Source organism: Protopterus annectens, chromosome 5.part0 (genome assembly GCF_019279795.1).
Source record: "Protopterus annectens isolate FY-2018-M chromosome 5.part0, PAN1.0, whole genome shotgun sequence".
Taxonomy (NCBI): Eukaryota; Metazoa; Chordata; order Ceratodontiformes; family Protopteridae; genus Protopterus; species Protopterus annectens.
The window spans coordinates 659748901-659772771 of NC_056735.1; the positions used below are offsets into that span (position 1 = coordinate 659748901).

At 38.7% G+C, this 23871-nt stretch overlaps 1 protein-coding gene across 4 annotated transcripts in view; it reads right to left on the minus strand.

The window, feature by feature from the left end:
* LOC122802739 (ICOS ligand-like) overlaps positions 1-23871 on the minus strand; it is a 764505-nt gene that overhangs the window by 197581 nt on the left and 543053 nt on the right. For all 4 annotated transcript variants that reach the window (XM_044072506.1, XM_044072504.1, XM_044072505.1 and 1 more), the window contains 2 exons: positions 22459-22538; positions 1828-1880 (listed from right to left, as the gene is read on the minus strand). In XM_044072506.1, coding sequence (XP_043928441.1) covers positions 1828-1880; positions 22459-22466 — 61 coding nt within the window. In that variant the 5' untranslated portion in view covers positions 22467-22538. The remainder of the gene's footprint in view (positions 1-1827; positions 1881-22458; positions 22539-23871) is intronic.

Below are 23871 nucleotides of genomic sequence, written 5' to 3' on the forward strand. Positions count from 1 at the left end.
GTTATGTTTTTGCCAAATGGTATGATGATACATTTTTTTGCATTTAGCTTGAGGCTATGACTTTCACAGCAACTAATGACTGGTGCCAAACCTTCTTGCAGTATGTTAACATCATCTGGGGAGTCAATGACAGCACCCAACTTAGTCGTCTGCAAACTTGGTCAGCCACAGACCTTTTGTCTTTGCCTGGATCTCAGAGAAATAAATGCCAAACAGTAGGGGTCCTAGGACAGATGCCTGGGGAACTCCACTAGTGACAGGTCTGCTATTGAAGGTGGAGGTACCTATTTTGACTTTGAGGGTCCTGTCAGTGAGCCAGTTGGCCACCCACCTGATGAGATAGGGATTTATGCCAAGATGTGTTAGCTTTTTGATGATGCCTGAATGGGGGATTGTATCAAAGACCTTGGCCAAGTCAAGGTAAGCTGTATGTACTGACTTTCCCTCATCTAGGGCCTTGGTGACAGTCTCAAAGAAGTCAATCAGGTTCAGTAGGAAAGATCTGCACTTCATGAATCCGAACTTGGTGGGGTCAAGTGTTTGGAGATTGCCTATGTCCTTGTTTATGAGATCCATAATAATATGCTCCATGGCTTTACAGATCAGATTATCAAGCTAATAGGGCGATAGTTTCCAGGGTCAGTAGTGGCACCACCTTTGTGCAAGGAAATGACAATGTCAATTCTCCACTCTGCTGGAATGAAGCCAGTACTTAGACTGTGGTTGAATAGGGTGCTCAATGGTGAAGCCAGCTCTTGCTGGTGATGGTGCAGAATACATCCTGGGATACTATCGGATCCCATGGAAGCTGTGTTCTTTGCTTGGATAGGGCCTGTAACACTTGAAATATGGAGATGTGAGGTGCAGGACAAGTATTTAGGATGTCAAAAGGGCCTTGGGGGGGACGGGGGGGGGGGGTGAAGTTTGCACCAAACCTATCTCCTAGCAGGTTGGCTAAGTCAACAGGATCAGTGTAAGTAGTATTGTTAAGTACTAATTTGGAACAAACCTGGGCTTTGCCACAGAGGTTCCTGACATAACTGAAGAATATTTTATGGTTTCCTTTGTTATGGAGGCTAGTTTTGATTCATAATTGGCCTTAGAGGTTTTCACTAGTGATCTAATTTGCTTGTTGAGGTTAAGGAGGGAATTTTTTCCAATATGGAATTTGTTCCCTTTTACCCATGGACAGCAGTTTCCTCCTTTTGTTGTGAAGCCTGTTGATAGACGATGTCCACCAAACAGATTTTGTGTTTCCTTGAGGAGCAGGTTTTAGTTCTATTGAACCTTCGTACATGCATTCACTCACTCTTTCTCTCTCCAATCTCTCACACACACTCTCTTCAGCTTTCATACATCTCTCTGATCTCTCATACACTTTTGCTTCTACTTTCGTAGATGCATTCACTCTCTCCCTCTCTCTCTTTATTCGATTCCAGTCCACTCAGTGTCCCACTGAAAACCATTCTGCAAGCCACACTTTCTCGTGGAAATATTATTCTAGCCAGGATTTTAATTACTATATTTCAATATTAAAATCAAATCAATACAGTGTTTATGGTATGGTAAAGTATAGGGTACAGTATTTGTCAGGTCTGTTTTTAATAGTAACTCTCAAGCAACCAGAAACTACACATCCGGTATCTACCCATCCCCATAGGTGCCAATTAACTGAGAGTTTACTGTAAGTGCATAAAATTATAAGAAGGAGATTAAGAGATTTTCATGAATCAGCAGGCACTACAATAACAGCAGATATGTTTTCAGCACAGTGCTGTAATCAGGATTATTCAAACATCACAAATAAGTATACTGAAGAGCTCTTACCGATGACTGAATGATCCACGAATAAGATGAACAATATCAGCAAAGAGTAACCTCTAAAAAAAATAATAATAACATGAAGCACGCTTTTTTGTGATTATAGACACAAAGTAGAATGAAGCAATGCACTCTAATTATTTACACTGAAGTCTGATTTACAATTATTATGTTGCAGTTTTCTATGTTTATACTAGTTTCATTGGTGGTATCAGGCAATGATCCAGAAGTACCTTAACATTTATCTATGCACTGACTGTAAAGGATTAATTCATTTCTGCAAGCCTTACTATACCAAGTGCTACTTTACATTCAAGTAATCTGCATGCTTGCAGTATCTGTTTTAGTAATGAGATAATAGCCACACCATTACCTCTTTTTAATCAAAAAGCAGCCATAAAACTGAAATATATAAACATAGTTTACAAAGACACAACCTGTTACATGTAGAATATGCCTAAAGTAACTTACCTGTTATTTCCAAAGTCCTTATAGGTGGCCAGATTCAATAACACCTACACTAAGTGTACATGACCTGTATTCAAGAACATCTCTACCACATTTTTTGTGCTGTCTAGTTACTCAGAAAGTTTATACTAAGTATACATGTAGTCTACACTTTGTGGTAACCTTTAGGAATCCCCCTCAGAATTTAAAGCTGCAAGAAGATCAGTAGGAAAACTAAAATTAGGAGGAAGAAGGTGTGAGTTAGGCTTGTGTTGTCTGTTCACTCAGAACAGTGTACACTTAGTGTTGACATTAATGAATCCTAGGGACTCTATTCATCACTGTTAACTCCTGTTCTTAACCTGTGTTTCAGTCTTAATGAAGTATGTATCTCAAGCTGTCGCAAGGCTGCTTTTTAGACATCTTTTCTACTTTTGTTCTTCTAAATGTAACTCAGAAGGTTTCCTGATATCATTTTTTTTATTTCCCACTCATTAACTTAACTGAATAAACTTTGGCACTTGTGTTCAAAATCAGCAAAGACACTGCAGTTTGCTTTAAACTGAAGAAGACAGCTGTTATTCTTACATCAGTGGTTCTTTTAGCATCTCTCTAGTGTATGCATGTTACAATTTTTTATCTTTTCAGTTGAAGTGGTTTGGAAGAAAATCAAACTGAAAAGATGTATGAAAAATTAACTAAGATGTATTAATTTTAAAAATGTAATAACTGATTAAAAGGTGGAAGTTAAAGAAGTTGCATTGTATTGCCTTTTCAATGAGCTAGAATATGTAAAAGAAACTTTATGTAATGATATGTAGTTGTATTTGCTCTTGTGAAAATGTATTACAGTTCAAATGTGAAGCTAAATTTTTACTTCACAAATGTGAGGAGTGAGGACTATCGCAAAGTATAATGCTGCCAGGTAAAAGGTGATTTTTTTTAATTTGGACTCTGAATTGTTGAATATTACTTTTCTCCCTTGATGTAATTATGTAAAAAGGCATCTTCCAAAATGTGAAAAAGCAACAGCTTTAGGAAATTCTGCTTGTGAATTACATTACTAGAGGCAGACTATTAATTCAAGACAGTCAGTTAGGCATGTGACTGCAGATTGTTTGTTGGATATTTCTTTGGGGAAAAAAACTTAAACAGCTCAAGCTGTTTAAACTGTCTGTAAGGACTATAAAAAGTATATTTCCTCTTAAAAGCTGAGCACAGAAAATGTGCAGACTATATTTTAACTAGAAACAGATCAGATGCAAGGTAGATTTTTCTGAGCATTATCTGCCTATTTAAATATTTATTTTCAATTCATTGTGCAAGTTCTGTATTGGTTGCATATTTATTTGGAAAGGTGGTATTAACTTATATATTTCACATGTTTGTACTCGACTTTGAATGCTTTTGGATAATAGTTTATTAGCTTGATGATTAATGCTGCGGTAGCGTTGTCGCCTCACAGTAAGACGCTGGCCGGTTCGATTCTCAGCTAGAGCGTCTTCTGCGTGGAGACATGCGTGAATGGGCGTAACTTTGTTGAAGGTTGTGCATCAGGGCTGGTAACTCGGCCCGTAAAAATCAACTACCAATCATTAGCGGACCGGAATTCCGCTGTGGCGACGCCTAACCGGAAAAAGCCGAAAGACACAACAACAACTGGTATCCTCAAGTGCAATGTCTGACCATTGAAGGATGATTGCCCAGAGCTAATTACTGTAATTTAGGTATTTAAAGGCTAGCTCATTTTAAGGGCAAACAGTAAAGTATCTTATGTTTTTTTTAGTTTTGACTAACTGGTAGCAGCAATACCATAAATTGAGAAAGAGGGTACTGTTACTGGGGGTCTATATTAGAACATCGACGTTTTAAAACATCAAATGTTATAATATCCACCCCAAAACAGCGAACACTGAAAATAGCGAAGCTGCAAAACACACAATTTTTTCCTAGGGAAAGAATTCGGTTGGCCGTTTCTGTGGCTTCGTTATTTTCAGCACTGTGGTAGAAAGTTATGGGTCAGGTTCAGGAAAGTGTGCGATTGTGTGGACTTTACGGTTAGGGCACGGGTTAGGTGAGTTAGGGCACGGGTGAGGTGGGTGTGCGATAGTGACAGACATTAGGGTTAGGGCAGGGTAGGTGAGTTAGGTTTAGGGCGCGGGTCAGGTGAGTGTGCGATAGTGATGGACCTTAGGGTTAGGGTTTGGGTAAGGTAAATGGATAGATAGCAGTGTATATACAGTTTAGTGTAGGGTAGATGTAGGATTTTACGTGTATGTGTGTGGATTGCTGTTTTTTTGGTGTGCTTGTTTTGTGTGTGTGTTTCTCGGAACAGCAAATTTTTTCCCAGGGAAAAAAATTGCTGTTCCGGGTGCTCGAGATTTTAAGCTTTCACTTAAAAGGGGTCGATGAATTAGTGTTCGCTTTCCTAAGCGTTCGCTCATTCAATATTGACCCCTGTTACTGGGCAGGTATATTTACCCCCATTCTGGGAATATTGTTTGAACGGGTATGTGCAAAATGATTTTGGTCATTTCAATTACTGTATTTAAGGCTGCAGTGAAAGGCACTGGGCTCAGCCTCAGGTTGGTGATATCCTGGAGAGCCAAGGATTATAACACTGATATTTTACTCTACAGTACAAGGCTTTTTTTAGTGTGGCAGAGTTTGGGTATTATCCAAAGTAATAGAGAACACATGCCATATAGCCTTTTTTTTTTTTTTTATACATTTTCAAACCTTTTTAATCAGAAACTGCATGCTGACTCAAAAAATCATGTCCTACTAATTTTTAAACAATTTAGAGTAAGATTTAAAACGTTTCCCTAATTTCTAATTTGGGCCATTGCCCCCCCATTATTTTTTGCTTGGTCCAGAATTCTTTTTTTTTTAACAATAAACATCTTTATTGCATAATCACGTATGACACTGAGAATCATACATTTATATAAATGAAAACAAACCATATTGACATAATTTTAGTTGCAAAGTATACATCACAAACCATATTGACATAATTGTAGTTACAAACATTGTACATCACTTATAATCTATCCAGTCATTGTCAGTCAAATATTACATATCTCATTCAAATCCTGCCTTTTTTCAAATATCGTTTCTCTTCTGCATGTATTGTATGTGCCATATATCCTTAAGGCCAATAACCCTTTGTATATTAACTGGTGTTGATGCTGGGACTCATACACTATATAGCTGGTTCTGCCATCTTAATTTTTGATTGGAATGGTATGGGAGTTAAAGCCTGCAGCTTCTGTTTGTAACAGTAGTTTCATTCTGATCATTTTGCTTGTTATGCTGAATTCTTCTTTCATTCAGCTTTTGCCATTCTTCATGTCTAGTTCTCAACATTCATTCTGTATTACAGGAAGCAATGAACCAGTAAAAAGAGCCAAAAGAGAATTCTATCACCCTTTCATTGCTGGTCTTGTTTTTCTGAGACTGTTCTTCATAACACTCTACAGTGCTCACTTGCATTACTGAGTTTCTTTAATAACTACTTTGGATATCACTATTTCAGTTGTGGTTAATCATGGTTATAGAACAAACTGTTAGTCTGCTAAATTATATCACACAAACCTTTTTTCAAGCTTTTTGGGCTGAAATGGTGCTAAGAATTTCACTCTTTTGAAAACAGCATTGAAAGCTTACTGTTTGTCTTAACTGCTATAGCTGCACTGCAAATATTTTGATTCTGTCTTCCATTATCTGCTCTTGCTTCACCACCGCAAAAGATCTTTGTACACTATATTTAATATTCAGAAATGTCAGGCAGATGAGAAGCTTTTGAAAAGCAGGTTGACCTTCAGATGGATCCAGTTTACCCCTGCCATAACTAATTGCCAATTTATCTTCAAGGTATGTTTAGAAAGAGAGAGAAACAGACAGAGAGACAGACAAAGAGAGAGAGAGAGAGACTAGTGTGAAAGAATGTCTTGATTACATAAATTAGATAAAACGGACATTTGTTGTCTCTGTTTATAGTAAAGGTGAATGATGATATATTGTTTTGAAGCAGTCACATTCTGTAGTGTCACTTGAATAATAATGCAGAATATACAAAAATTGTAGAAAAAATATAAAAGGGATGCAACCTGAAAAAAAATTAATATTGCTTTGAAAGAATATACAGTTAACTAGGTAGATGTCCTTGGTGCTACCCAGGTGAAAACTGCATTCAATAAACAAAGAAATTGCTACTAATTAATGCTACAGATCGATCCATGTTTGTTAGCAAGATTCTGTAAATGATTCATACAAGGAAGGAGAAAAAAAGTTTAACTGAGGTTTTGTTAAAAAAAAAACACTACTGTCTGAAGATCAGGCAAGCACACTGAGAGGTGATATTGCAAACATGTATGTGAACAGCAGTTTTCTTTTTTCATCTTCAGTGTTTTTCCCAAAACAGGGTTATTTCTTTATCCTTTGAAAACAATTCTAGAAGCAAATGAACCTATAAACATTTTAGATAAGCTGTATCCATAATTCTTGTCAAGGTACTGGATAGTTCTATGAGAATATGTGATGACAGTAAGCTTAAAAATAACTATTTTGCTGCATTAGTTTTAGATAAAAATTTTTATGAAGCTGAAAATAACTCCTCCCTGTCAGCAGTGTGTTAAGTAATGATTCTAGAAAGCATGCAATAACATGACCTCATAGAGTATATATGAAATGTCCTCCGGACTTACAGTCAACATTGGTAGCTTCATTGCATGTCTTGCTCTGTGGCATTGGGGTACAGACCAAGATAACTTCTTAGATTTTCAAGCAAAAACATCATCCATCCATCCTGTACCCCTTTTCCCTTTTTTCACATGGGCTCGGGGTGTCACTTCAACAGTGATAATCATCTAGAGCCAAGGTTTACACTGCCGGTTGGCTAGCCCTGCTGCAGTAGTTCATCCGTACCACACACTCACACACACACTCACACCTAGGGCCAATTTAGAGTGTCCAATCCATCTTCTGCATGTCTTTGGAATATGGGAGGAAACTGGAGCACCAGGAGAAAACCCACGCGAATACAAGGAGGACATGCAGACTCCGCACAGAAGACACCCCAGCAGGGAATTGAGCCAGTGAACATGTGAGGCGACAATGCTAACCTCTGCACCACTGCGCCACCCATACCACTGTAGAACAAAAACATCATTCTTTTCCTATACCTGTACATTTGTAACTGTAACAAACCATCTGTGCTGTTGTGTGATGCATCTCTGTATGACGACAGTACAATATCTTCACATAAAAGTGTCAGACAGACTGAATCAGCCTACTGGTTTTATATATGGAACACTGATACTGCAGGGACAAACTATCCCCTGTTACATAAAATGATCTTGCACTTATTCTTACAGTGTATGAACTTCCTAACTATATCTAAGGGTATAAATGGATTACATCCCTCTCATTTCATTTTTTTATTGAGAAGAAAGCTATATAAAAATAGCTCCAAGTGTTCTGAGATAACCCATAATGCTGATGAATACCAGCATTTATTTATTATTTGTTGACATTTGATTATAATTAAGGAGATTATCTAAATAAACTGAATATGGACTGAAATTCTGTAAATAATTTACATGAGGAAGGAAGCAAAATAAAACACTTTAACTGAGGTTTAAAAATTCTAAAGTGTTTGAAGATTAGGTGGGCACACCGTGAGGTGATATTGCAACATGTATGTGATAAAATATTTTATATTTTAGGCAAAGGTCATGACGGTGCAAATGGTTTAAGCATATTGCAAAAGAAATACAAAGCTGCAGTCTTATGTTGTATTGTGAAAAAATTATAAGAATGTAAATGAGAAACAGTAAAACAATGAGAAATACAGCAGGTCGCCTGAGCTGTTGTCCCTATTAGGAAGAACTCAGAGTGTGCACTGAAGAAAAATAAAACACTATAGAGGTGAGAAGGAGCAGTGAGTGGATGCCTTATTGGTGAATTAAAAGGGGGGGAATGGGAGTACAAGAAAGCAAGAAAATGAGAATACAAGCAGAGAAGCATAGCATCAGGAACACTGTAATGTAAAACAGGCTGGGGGAGACAGAGTCGTTTGTTTTGTTTGATGAGTAAATGACTGATTTTATATATCTATCTATACCTACATCTATATATTGGTGCCATTCAGTTGGTTGAATGTAGAGCTTGCTGCATTGTTTTTGTGTCACAACTGATTGAAGGCAGTAGTTATCAAATGCAGGAAGAATCAGGGTCTGCACCATTGAATATAAGGTAAGTGCGAGTGGATAATTATATAGAACATGGCTTTTGTAACAAAAGTTTCTTCATTTGTGTTGAATGTGTTGTGTGAGTTACAATGCTAGAGGTAGGCTGAGGACCACAATGAAATCCATTATCATCAATCATCCAGATAGACCAGGACCAATGAACTTTATCACTAAACTATACATCTACGTTATTTTTAAAGCTTTCCAAATTTTGTTTAACCTTAATAGGTAATGAATTCCGTCATCTGCCTGCTTTGATATGAAAATAATTTCTACTTAAATTAGTTTATACATGCTCCAATTTAACCATAAATAGTTTATTCCTAGTGAATTTTGTATGGGACAGAAAAACAATTCCAAGTATGCTGCTTATGTCGTCATTATTTCTAAATTTAAACACCCAAACAAGATCTCCTTTAACTTGCATATAGTAGACTTTGAACAAATTTAATCTTTTAAGCCTTTATATATAACCTTTATTTCTTAATTCTTTGATTTCCTTAGAAAACACTTTTGCATCCTTTCTTTTTTATTAGTTTCTAACCTAGAATACACACAAAACCGAGTACTGTACTTCAAGATTGGTCTTATAATATATGCATAAATATTGGGACTGTGGTGGTGGTGGTGCAGTAGCGTTGTCGCCTCACAATAAGATGTTGTCCTGTTCAATTCTCAGCTAAAGCGTCTTCTGTGTGGAGACATGCGTGAATGGACATACCTTCATTGAAGGTTGTGCATCAGGGCTGGCAACTCGGTACAAAAAAATCTACTGCCAATCATTAGCGGACCGGAGTTCCGCTGTGGCGACCCCAAACCGGGAAAAGCCGAAAGATACAACAACAACAACTATCTAATTTTTAGAAGAATCACCCTATATATTGTTATAATTACTGAATAAGAATTTTGCAGTATTTTCCTTATATCTTGCAAAACTAAGATTTTTTTGTCTGTTATAATACCCGGATCCTCATACTGTTCATATTTTCCAATTAATTTCCCATTAATACTATAGAGGTATTTAACATTTAATTTTACCAGATGTAGAATTTTGTTTTTATTATGATTAAACTCAACTCCTTTTGAATGAGACCAATCATACAATCTAAGTGTCCTTGCAACTCAAACTATTCTTTGACAGATATTACTATTCCAGCTATCTTAGCATTGTCTGCAAGCTTCCCACCTTAATACTTAGGTGTTTCAGAAAGTCCTTCCATGAGTATATGAAATAAAAATAGACCTAACACTGACCCCCTGAGGAACACCTCTTTTAGTTACAAATTCTGTTGATCGTATCCCTTACATGTACCTGCAGCTTTTTGATTTCTTAGTTGGTTAGCTATCCTCATAATTATATATTTATTGAATTTCCATTTATCAGGGCATCCAATGTAGGTTGATGTGGCCCTGAATTGAACATATTTGCCAAATCCAGGTAAATTATATCAACTACTGTATTATTATCAAAAGTCTTACCTACATCTGAGTAAAAGTTTATGAAAGTTGTAATAGTAGATCTTCCTGCAATTAACCCATGTCAATGACTATCATAATAAATACCTCCCTTAGACTTTTTTCAATAAGCCTATCAATATACATTCATACCTTTCCCAATACTATACATCCAAATTATGGGCCTAAAGTTTTCAACTTTATGAGAAAATCCCTCCCTTATGTATTGGATGTACATAGGCCTTTTTCCAGTGTTGTGGAACAGTTCCAGATATTAATTATCAGGATGTCTAGTGGCATAATTCCTCCTAACTCATCTTTCCTCTCTACATTGTTTTTGTTTGAACTGTGGCATTGGTTTAAAAGAAACTCTATTGACCAGTAGCAGAGTTATCGCTACGCAAACCCAGGTGCCATATGCATGGTAGTATGATGGAAATATCTTTGGTTATGGGTACTGGCAATAATCTCCATGCTCTGTCTTCCTCATCCTTCGGTCTTTAGCAACCATTATTTGCTTCACTTCACATGACTGGTCATTAATTGTACAAGCACAGGATGCAATTCAAGCTGAAAGGGGGCTGCTTTTTGCTTCTTGGCTTCAACCCACTGGCACTGCCTACCTCACTGGATCAGAGATTGCAGAATGGCCGAGGATGAAAACATAGCCTAAAGCTATACCTATTAAGACAGGCTTATGACTAACTTAATTTGATTACTTTTTCATTCCTGCTGTAGATTGCATATTATTACACACACACACACACACACACACACACACACACACACACACACACACACACATACATATATTTGTGTGAGTGTGTGTATGTATATATAATATATTTTATATATATATATATATATATATATATATATATATATAATGTGTATTCCTTGGCCAGCTGAACAAACTAGTGCATGGCAGGACTAATCTGCACTTAACACACATATTAATGTCCATACCATACTTGGTAAAGAGCCTAGAGCTACCAAACCCTTTATGTATGATAAGAGACAGTTATCTTTGCATCTGACTTATTTTACTCAGTAGCTTAGACAGTGTTATGACTGTGTGAGGGTGGGAGGCTGGCGTAATGGTTAAGGTGTTTACCTTAGAAACACAAGGTGCAGGGTTTGATTCTCACATGGGGTAATTGGCTAGGCTTAAAATGGCCCAAGAGGACAGTTAGCCTAGTATGAATCTATGACTCTATGACAATTTTTACCATTAGTGTAGAAGGTCAGAATTTAATAAGACAACATTGCAAAAATGCTGGCAGCAATGCAAGATCCTACAAAAAAGTTTATAGTGAATCACGATGTCACTTTCACTAGATGTTTTGATTTTTTTCTGGTACAGTTTATTTACAGCTGTACTGCAAATAACTTGGTTGAGCGACTAGGAATATAACATATAATCTCCCTGGAATTCCTATGGTTCCTCTCATGCTTTTTATTCTGATAAAAAAGAGTTCTTGTTTTTGCCGTATTGTTCCACATATATGTGTCAGAACTGCAGGAGAGCTTTGAAATTCACTTCTCCCATGTTTTATTGTGAGAAAACTTGTTGAAACTTTAACCAGATGATACCAGATGAAAGAAACCATCTGAAGCTTTAACTTGAAGAATTACAAAAATGACATTTTTTGCAAGGATATGGCCCCCTGCACCTCCCATGTAGGGGGTTGAGTACCCCCTTCCACACTTTTACTTACATTCACTAACTCAGTCGTTGTACAACAGGAGTGAGAAAAAAAGAAAAGCCAAGAAATTTTGAATTAGAAATCACAGCAGCTGTGACTTCCACTGGCATATTTAATCAGGAGTCAACTCCCCCTGGTTAGATACGATCACAAACTAATCACCTTGGAAATCCACCCCCTGCAAAGGTAACCACCACGAAAAACTTCTCCAAAGCTAACTTTGGGCTCCTAAAAACAGAGGTGGCTAACTTCACGGCACCCATGCAAATGGAGAATAGTTGCATGACCGCCAAATCATACACCAATGCATTGTGTGAACACGTACACAAATGCATGGATCTTGCCATACCCAATAGTACCAAGACACTCTCCTCCAAAAAAAGGAAGCCAGTCTGGTGGTCCCCTGCCATAAGCAAACTCTACAACAGAAGGAGGTAACTGATGTGGAATAAAGTAAAGTCCCAAGACTGGAAAAACTCCCTTATCAGCCTGAACAAAAAGTTGAGATTCCTCATCAAATCCTCTAAAGCTAGCTATGAAAACAGAATTGCAGCAGATAGTAAAGACAACCACAAGGTCTTCTACAGTTATGTAAAGAATCTCCAAAGCAATGCCCAGATTTGCTCTGAGCTACTGCACAATGGTACCTCCTGTACTGAGCCAAGAGATATTGCCAATATCCTGGCTGACAGATTCAATGCCAACTTTACCCCTCTACCCCCCCAAAAGGACTAATTACAATATCAGTAGATTGCCGGGCACCCAGTATTACTGCTGCACAGGTTAAAATAGCACTGTCTAAGGCCAAGAATACAGCTTCTTTAGGACCTGACAATATCCATGGCTGTGTTCTACATGAACTACAGAGTGAACTGGCACCTCACCTGTGTGCCTTGTTCAATCACAGCCTCACCTCAAGCTTTGTCCCTACAGAATGGTACACTGCTACAATCATCTCTCTCCACAAAGTAAGAGTGAATACAGACCCTGGGAGCTATCGCTCATTAGCCTGGCAAGTCTAATATGCAAAGCTATGGAATGCATCATCGTGACCTAATAAACAAGGATATAGGGAATCTCCAAACTCTGTATCCCACATAGTTTGGTTTTGTGAAGAGTAGATCATGCCTGCTCAACTTGGTTGACTTCTTTGAGTCAGTCACCAGAGCTGTGGATGAAGGCAAGGTGGTTCATACAGCATACCTTGATCTGGCCAAGGCCTTTGATACCATTCCCCACTCAGGAATCATAGAAAAACTACCTAAGCTAGGCATCAACCCATATATCACTAGGTGGGTTGCAAACTGGCTCACAGACAGAACCCACAGTTTAAAAGTAGCTGACTCCAAGTCAGATGGCTGACCAGTCACAAGTTGAGTACCACAGGGATAGGTCCTGGGTCCTCTCCTGTTTGGTATCTACTTCTTAGAAGTCCAGGCCAACACAAAGGGACTCTGGCTGACAAAGTTCACAGACGTTTACAAGTTGGGAGCCATTATTAACTCCCCAAGTGCTGTTGACATCCTACAGAAAGGCCTCATTGAGGCCAAAGGCTGGTGTCAGAACCATGGTCTTAAGCACAATGCCAAAAAATGTGTCTTCATCCCCGCTGGGAAAAACCTGGTTCCCATGAATTACCACATCGATAGTAGTCCACTGAACACAGAAGGTGTTATAAGAGATCTGGGAACACAGGTTGACAGCAACCTCTCTTTTGACCACCACATTGCCACAGTGGTCAAAGTTCTTCTATGTGGCACATCTCATTACTAAGGGTTTTGCATCCAGGAAGAAAGAGGTCATTGTCTCCTTCTACTCTTCCCTCATTAGGCTAATCATCGAGTACAATGCCCCATTTGCCATGTACCTCACTAGGCACCTGCAACAACTAGAGAGGCTGCAAAAGTACCTCACAAAGAGGATCCTAGGCCTTAAACACTTGTTCTACATGGACAGACAAAAAACTCCACTCATTCCCTGTCTCATATTGCCTAGTAAGAGGTATCTCTGTTTGACTTGCAAAGGCATGTCTGACCCAGCTCTGGTAGAATTGCTACATCTAAAGAAATCCCAATCCCTCCGCACCACATGCTCCAGAGACCTCAACCTCATTACCACAATCAACAGAATGTGCTGGAGGGACAGGTTCATAACCCAGAGACTGCCCATGCTATGGAACAAACTTCCCATACATGTCAAACAGAGCACCTCACTGGCCCTCTTCAAGAGAAATCTTGATGACTGGATGAGAAATAGACAATTCACCCTGGGGATCACTCCAGTGGCTCTACTCGACAAAGGCACTTAGGTCAGGTGGCATGATGCCAGGGCCATTAGCCTAGAGCACACCTATGAACCGAAGGACAGGTCTGGAAAAATAATTTGATGAATCTGAATTTATCTTCTTTTCACTCATCCATGTGCAGGAAACCTTAACATTTTTTCTTACTGGGTAATGCACAGCCATCAGCAAGTGACAACCTCAGTGCATTTACCTTATGGCACACTGTTAAATTAAAGGATCCCAATGGGGAAAAAAGGCAAGCATTACACCAGACTGCAGACTCCCATACATAGCATGAAACTGTGAACAAGATCCTAGAATGTGTTAGTAAAACTGTATAAAGTAAAGTTCCAAAACAACTTTACAGAATTTACAGTTTGGCATTTTTGTGCTTCTGATAGGCTGACTTCATTATGGACACGTTTGTTCTCTGTGGGGTCTAGCTGCATGTGCTATGTCTCTATTCTGCCTGTCTGTCTGTTTATCTGTCTAATCTGTCTATCTGCTTATCTGTCATATATATATATATATATATATATATATATATATATATATAGAGAGAGAGAGAGAGAGAGAAACTATTAGAGAAAAAGAGAGGTTGAAGGAAAGCTTCCAGAATTAAGAAAAGAATGGTGGGGAGTGGGACATGACTTGCACCCACAGAAGTATTTTGGAAACTGTGAGGGAAATGAGCTGAAAAGGAAGGATTGGAAGCGAGAAGGGGCAAAAGAAACACTTCAATGTTGATGTTAGGAAACATTATTTCACAGAAAGGTTGGTAGATAAGCCGAATTGTCTCCTGGACTTTTTGGCGAAAAAAAAACCCAGTGGGATTTGAGAGAGCATGGGATAGGTAGATTAAAAACGAGAAGAAGAGTGGGAGGGGCAGCCGTGGGTTATTAGCTGCAGCAATTGCTCTGACTGGGTAGATCAATTGTCTTCTTATAGCATTTACGTTTATCTGTTTATGCTGCTTGGTATTCTTTTCCTTAAGCACATAAATGCAACACACAGAGATTTATCAAATTTCATGCATAGTCTGTGAAACCAAAATTGGTTCCTGACAGTAACTGAATGTAAACAGGCAAGGCACAACTACACCATGTATAGTGTTTGTAGTGGACCACAGAAACAGTAGTTTGTGCAGAGGCCATTACTTTTTCTGCACAAGACTACATTGTTCACACACACACACACACACACACACACACACACACACACACACACACACACACACGTATACACACACACACACACACACACATGTATACACACACACACACACACACACACACACACGTATACACACACACACACACACACACACACACACACACACACACACACATGTATACACACACACACACACACACACACACACACACACACACACACACACACACATGTATACACACAACCTCCAGGTTGTAGGACCTGTGAAAAAGCACACATGCCTGCACATTATACTGTAAGACTAGGCTATGAGGAGGTAGGCAGGAGTTCATGACATGTCTTCATATACAGCCCCTTACTGCTTTGATAGATTATATGTCACATATGTAATAATAATAATAATAATAATAATAATAATAATATTTTTTTTATTTTTCTCTTGCTCTCTCTCTCTATCACCCGCTCTTTGTTGTTAGCCTTCAGTTTTTGTATTCTCTTCATTTATGCTTCTATTTTTAACAGCATCAGTTATGACTGTGTCAGTGGGATGGGTCAGATCACCAACCCCTCTAGTCCCAAGCTTCTCCAGCAGCTACTCTGTACTTTAGTACTCCACTTGGCTCTAGGCTTGCCTTTTCATTGGGAGTGATGGGGTCAGGCAACCTGCCGCCCCCATGGCCTCTCATATTTCCTTACTGGAGCAGAGTGTCATTGTTCTCTCTGATGGCATCACCAGGAGTGTGCAATTTGTTACATGAAAGGAGTTGGTAGACGTGGTGGGGGAGTTGGTTGACCAATGAATGGAAGTCCTCATTGGCCACCTGGAGAGGATTCTTGCGTGCCTTCAGAGTCACACCACTCTTTGGTTCTGCCTTTTCCACCTCAGGCTGGGCCCAGAAGTTAGTGTGATCAGGGTGCAAACCAACCTCTCCCTGGCTTTATCCCAAGAGGTGTTGATAAATGAAAATAATGCCCATCATATCTCCCACCTTGGTGTTCCACTTCCTTGTGTGTCATCTTTCTCCTCTGTTTGTTGTCCAGTCCTCCCCATTAATGGTGTCCTCCCTTTGTTTGCATATTGATAAGTCCACTGTCAATTCCCCAAGTGTGTCAGCAACCCCTACATCAGTTTTTGTCTGTGTTTTAGTTTTTTTTTTGTGTGCTTTTGCTTCTACACCTCTCCCTGTTTCCATCCCTTGTTTTACCCTTGCTTTCTTCCCTATGTTTCCTTTACAAAAAAAATGAAAAATTGAAAAACTGAGCACCTGTCCCTGGAGAGGTGATACAAATATAAATATAAATATATCTTCTTAACTACAGTGAGTATGCCTAGTTATACCCTTGCTCCCTACTCTTATTCTGACCTGCCTCATTTTCCTTGTGCTCTACCCATTTTCCTACTTTTATACACCCATTTCCACCTCTTTTAGTGGTCAAAACTGAGATATAAACCTTGCTGTTGGCCCTTTAATGTAGCCTGCAAACGTTCTGATAAGATTGCTATGTGGCTCATGTACATGCACTTAGATATGTTCATGCTACTTATCTGGCAGTTTTCTTAGCTGCAGTTGTAGAAATCTTTCTGTTTTCACTTGACCTACTATTTCTTTGGATGGGTTTTATAATTAGTGGAAGCCTGGGTTAGTTAATAATTGCCTTTGGCTGCACTGTGCTATGAAGCATAGCTGCAAGAATCTCAGTGTGATCGTACTTGGCATATTTCTGAATTTGGGGGTTCATTCTTTACCTGCCTCATTTCAGATTTAAATAAGATGAAAAGGATCAAGTTTTTCTTGTTTGTTTACAAAATATTTCAATGGACTAGGACTCCATTGTTATTACAATTCACTCAAATGGTTAGACACTTATAACTACATTCTGCTTACTATAGACTGCTCAGTTAAGACCCGATAAGTTACATAAAATGTGTACTAATGCTGACTTTCATGTTTTGCACAACCTCATGAGCATGATAATGGGACAAGGAATGTAGGAAAGCTATTCATTAATGACATTTTATTTCAAAATAATTATCATTACTTCTAGTCTTGCGCGTTAACTTGAAATTAGCTACCATTATATCCATGTTGCAACAAAATATTAATAAGGTCTAATCTACCTTGACAAAAATGTCTAGTGTTTTGAAACTCAGAACAATGGAACTAGCATACAAGCTCTAATATAGTCTCCTTGTAACATTTAGAGTTTGTGATCATATCACATTACAATGTTACAAGAATGAATAACTTGAAAATAGCTTACATTGTGATATCCATAAAGAAAAACTGATGGATTATTTGTAGCTCCATTACAGCAGTGGCAGAACTGGGAGCTTATGATACATTTCTGAGCCTGGTGCTATGTTTGCCAGTCATATTCTGTGTAAATATGCAGATCAGCTATTGGTTACTATGGCCCTGACTTGAATACATGGCGATCATCCTTTGGCTTTCTTTTTAATATCCCCATACAGCTGCTATTAGGCACACCTTATTTTACCCAATCTTCCCATTGACTCTTTCCTTAGGGGTGACAGCCTTGCAGCCCATTTTCATTGCCCAAGGCAAGATCCCATTTGTTCCCCCATATAGTGAAAGTGTGATTTTAGGGAGCAAGCTGTCCCATATTCATGCAGGTTCCAGCTATCAAGATCAAAATCCTTCCTTGTTGCAGTAGCTGGTAGCTTTCATAAACACAAACTCTAAAAGTCCCTTGCAAACTTGCCTGTCATTTATACATATGCGTATCTCTTCACTTATGTGCAACACACAGTCACACTGACCTAATAGTGGCATATTGTAATCCCTCAATACTTCTTTTGGAGTCACCAGTGCAACGGAGCATGCCTCTTACCTACCCCAGGATGTATGAGCTGCCATTGGCTGCTCATTCCTATCCTGCCTACCACAGTCCCTCCAGTGCACAAGCTGCTAATGAAAACTCACGACATCTGGGTCAAAGTCAGTAGTTTATCCCTCTATCATGCTACAGAGGTAGAGCTCCACTGGCTCCAGTTTAGAATCTGATGAATGCCGATAGTGCCTTTTTAAACCTGTGAGTTCACTCTTGACTTCACTGTTCCCTTAAAATGGTACTAATTCTATCTGTTGCATAGCCATTCTTCTGGTAATCTATAATATACTAAGAATACATTTTTTACTGTTAGTCATAACCAGGACTTCATTAAAATCCCTGACTTTAGGATCATATTTATTTAATAAAGTGGTCATACAGACATTTACTGATATGTGTCAAGGCAGGATTACATCAATGCATGGGTAGCCTTACTTATTAACTATGAAAGGATTTACTTTTGTTACATTACTGACAGCTCATACAAAACATATACATTGGTTACTGACTAGAATCCTGAACTTTGCAATCTCAGTATTTTTCTAACTGGTAAACAAGAGATAGCAACATTTGCTATATTAAGCAGCATTTGCAACATTAGTCTATTATGTGTCCCCTCCTGTCTCTCTCTTCAATGGTACTGCAGGCCTTCAAGGCAGTCACTCTTGCTGTCCCTTCCTTAAGTTTATTTCTCCTTGCCACAGATACTTGTAAAACCACTTTCAGATCTGAACCAGTATTTGTGCCTGAGGTTTTTGGACTGTAGGTTAGTGTAACAGTTTTTTTATCTATTTTGAGTTGGCATTTAGTGTGATTTCTGAGTTTCCGAAATATTTGTAGGCTGTTCTGAGCACTTATTCTGTAGAAGTGTTCCCACAAGTAAATAGATTTATAATTTATGTAACAATGAAGTTTGCAGTTGGAACATCTGTTTAAGGGCATACTACATCAGCTCCATTGGTACTGTCTCCTTCCAAATGGGTTCTATTGATTGTTTTAAGCAGTCTACTGTTTCCTTTCCTTAAGTTTTCCCCAGATTCTTCTTAAACCACTTTCAGTTCTGGAGCAATATGGGCTTAATTTCTCACTGTTTTGGTGCTCTATGGAGGAGGGGGTATGCTAGCTTTGCCTATGGACTTAACAATTTAAAGCTCATAGAAAACTCTTTACCATCAGACAACTGGTTAAACAGACAAGTGCAGTTTTTAATATTGTACATCACTAGAAGCCAGGGTAACTTGATATCGGTTTAACAACAGGGCAATTAATTTAAATTACAATCTAAAGATGCAAATAAAAATAATGAACCTACTATTGCTCCAAGGCTACTTCAGTGATTTTTTGTGACCTTACCTTCCTGCCTGGTGTAACCATCTCCATTCACTGTCACTATGCTGGAGCTCAGTCTGCTCCCTACCCTATCCCCAATTCTCACCCATCCCAATATAGCATAAACTTCTACATCCAAAGCCACACCTGTCGGGGCAATTAGCAAATTAAATCAAATCAAACATCTAATTAGCATATAGATAAACTCCCTCCTCAACTATCAATTAATCTTTTACAACACTCTTACATACCCACACCATCATTCAACCATGGCTTTCCTAGACCTACCATTCCTGACAACTCTTTCCTTCCTAGCTCACCTGATCTCCCTTCCCAGCTACATCCAAACAGACCATATTCTCCTGCCAAAAGTGATCACTTTCAGCTGTTCAATATATCACTATAAACAGGGCTGTAACACAACCCTCCATAATGCCATCACTCTATCCCACCTCCTTCATTCATTGCTTCAAACTTAAGATCCAAACTCTACAAACTTTAAAACAAAAATACACTTCTAAAGAAAGCTCTATAACCCACACCCCTCAGCACACATCCCACATCCTGTCAAATTAACATTAGATAGTGACATATACCCCAATCCAGGACCATCCACTGCCAACTCTACCACTAACCCAAAATCAGGAGGTATAGCCGTCTAATGTAAGATACTTTATTAGTACTCTACTGAATCCTAACCCCCACAAAACCCTATCCATAATGCGACTTTACACCCCTAATGGAAATAACATAAGCAGCAGTGAAGAATTTCTATAATGGGTCACCTCTAATATCCACAAAAAAAAAGATACGTTTTAAGAGATGTCAGTATCAACTGACAGTCTGTTATTTGTGATTATCCTCAAAATATCATTGTTTTCCATGGCCTCACCCACCTAATTACCACACCCACTCACTTTATAAACAACACCAAAGGTTCAGTAAGTACTTGATTGGATATTCACCTCTTTCCCTAATAAAATATTTTCTTATGGCTCTCTCTCTCTAATGCTATAAGTGACCACCATAAACTGCTCTATTACAGAAGCATACATCCCAACACTTTGAAAACAAGTTATATTTTGCCACTACATAAAGGAGGAAATAAGACCAAACTTAGTAACGCCTACTCTATTGCTATACTGTCTTTCTTATCTAAAATTCTTGAAAAATGCATTCAATCACAGCTCTCCCAACACCTCAACAAAAATAACCTCCTCTTCCCAGCCCTACAAGGCTTCCACTTGCATCATACCACTATTATAGCCTTTCTACATTTCAGTAATACTGTAACACCCACAGGAATTATGGAAGGCTAGTAACTGCGCTCTTTCTTTACTCCATTCCAAAGCCTTCGACACAGTCTCACACCATCCTCCTACAAAACTTGACTCTAGGATTTGATGAAACGTGTACAGCATGGATTAACAGCTATTGCACTAACAGATCACATGCCATAAAATGTCGCAAATACTTTTCTCTTTTCCTCACATTCTCCACAGGCATTCCCCAAGGGTCCATTTTTGGTCCCATTCTTTTCAACATCTTCATTAATAACCTCCCTGATGTCCCCAAGTCAGTCACAATAATTCAGTATGCCAACTCCACTCTCATATGGAGCATCCAAAGCCTTAACAACCTATAGCAAATCACTCAATAATCCTTCTCATTCACTTAAGACAGGCTAACCAATTCAGAACTTTTTCTTAACCCCCAAAAAGCAAACTTATTCTCTTTACCCCACCTCTCAGCAAAGAAAACTCTGATACTGAAATTGTCCCTCATATGAGGCTGCTTGTAATCTACATTGGCAATAGCCTAAAATTTGACTACCACTGTCTACATGCAGTAAAGAAAACTCATCAGAAATCAGGTTTTCTATAGAGTTGAAGATCTCCTCACTGACCAAATCAGACAACACTTAGCCTCTACCATAGTACTCCCAGCACTTCTCTACTCACCCCTTATTTTCAACAATTTACAAGTCTCTCAGCTGTCAAAGTTCAAACAATGCTATCACAAAGCAGCACAGTTTGCAGTAAATCACCCACAAAAATCCCACCACAGCCTAGCACTCATAGAACTAAACTGCCCCGTACTCCCTCAATTACCATCTTCCTCCAAACTTGTGACTAGTCATAACCTCATGTATAAATCTGCAAAGTGTCCATCTGTAAACTCTAATCCAGCCATACAAATCATTATCCCAAATGCTGCTCCTCTGCTTCACTAAACAAAGAATAGAACTGGTGACGGTCTATTCTCAAACTATGTCACCAAAGCATGGAATACCATACCACTCTCTCGCTCTAAAAATAGAACAAGACCTGAAACATTTCAAACAGATGCTAAAGTTATATCTGCAGAATCTCTGGATATGCCCCTTCACTAAACCTGGATAAGTACCAACTAGACTAAATTATAATTTAACATTTCTTCCTACCCTTCAGTTACTTCTCTCTCATCTCTTTCTCACAAGGCTTCTTCCCTATACTCTCGCCCCCTTTCCATAACAGAACTATCCCGCAGCTTTCCCACTCACATCACCCTTCTTATATTCACCTATAGACTCTTCCTTTCCCCTCCGTTCCCTCTTTCATATTTTCAATAACTTCTACTCCTTCTCCTTTTTAGATCAGTCTTTAATCTACTTCACTAGCTGCTGACTAGAAAACAAAAAACCTAAAGCATAAAATCATGCTACTTTTCTGCAACTTTTTTTACCAGTTTTGTGTGTTTTTTTCACGAAACTGCTTACTGAAGTATACAGTGCTACTTGTCCAGTGACATTTATGTTTATCTGTATACAATGTCATTGGTCCATTAAAATTTATCTCTGTATATTGAATTATTGTCATCATCTTCCTTTGCTGAAACCAATAATATGTATCTCTGCTTTATTGTACGATCTGCAATGACTCCACTACTATGCAGACTTTTCAAAATACTATTGAATAACTTTTCTATACCATGTATGAACTTTTACAAAATGTCTCTGTTCACAATGTTTACTCTCATAAAATGCTGTTTTTCTACACTATGTGGGGTCTCCCCTGAAAAGGGGACTCTGCACAGTCAGACTTTCTTGGTCAACAAATGCAATAACTAACTGACTAAATAAATATGCATGACTTACCTTTGCATAGTTAAACTTCCTGATGATAAAGTAATGCTTTTCTATAATCCTGTAGTTCCTTTCTCTTGCATATAATTTCCCTAAAAACAGAGATAAAAACTATTTAAGCAAAACTGAAGTTTATATAAATACTCTACTTTTGCCACCTGATGTTGTATAATGTCAAATGTTATTACTACACGCACCTTTTTAACTGTCTGTGCATGTGTGGGAAGAATCAATGTTTTTACTGTTTCTTTCTCCCATATTTTACAAAAGTCCACTAAGAGATATGTAGGAAAAAAATTGTTCTTATGGATTTTTTCTTCTCATTAAAGAATAACGTACAGTGCTGTTCTGAAGTAATTTTTATTCTATATCTTTTGGTGTCTGATTCTGCTGACCATCAAGCCCCCACAGGTCTTGTGCTCCTTCATTCCCTTGCTACTGGGACTCCCCAGCATAGGGGCAAGAGCCAGTAGAGGGGCAAGAGCCAGTAGAGGGCTATCATCCAGGCAGCCACAGAGGTTGTCAGTGTCCTGGTTGGTATCCTGGCAATGATAATATTTCTAGTTAGGGTCTAACTTGATGATTGTATGGGAGATAGGAAATTCACCCCAGGGATCACTTCTGTGGCTCTGCTTGACAGGGGCACAGGAAAATAATTTTCTTGGGTGGCAAAAGCCAGGGTACCGTTTGGCTAGGCTTATATAGGCCCTAGGGCAAATGGCCTAATACCTACCTATGAACCTATGAACTGCATCCTTGTTGGTTGATGTGATCACCTGCATCACCAAAGAATATGTGCTTTTCACCACCCTGGAAGTTTCAAGCCCATCTTCCTAGTCCTGGTTATTTTGGTGCATAGCAAGCTTGTCTTCCTTGGTGGTGATTGGCTTATCAGAATCAACATTCCCACCCCTCAGGATGGGTTAGCTGGTATTAGCTATTCACTCCCATTAATCCCCCTCCCATCTCTTTCAGCATCCAGCCATTCTGAAATAGCAGCCCTGTACAATATAATGGTGGCATCTGGCAACATAGTATTTCCCCCTCTCTGCTAACATGCTGCTCAGCATGTGATGCTGAACAACATATTAACACTGTCTAAATAAACAAATAAAAAAAACAAACAAAAAAATCTCACCTCCATTGCATGGCAGGAGAGTCCCTACCAGCAGTGAAGTATGTGTAGGCAAACCTAATGCCTCAGACAAACCTGTCTTGCACCACACAGTGATGCTGTGAGCTCCTGCCAATAAGAGTTCACACACCAACCAGAGCACCTCATTACCAGTAAGAGGATTATAATGGAGTCACTGATCCTAATCAAGTTTTTATGTGTTTAAGAAACGGATGTCAAGAAATTTACTTTGAGAGTGAAGCAAAGAGAAACTCGAGATGACAACGAACAACTTGACATCCATGACAAAA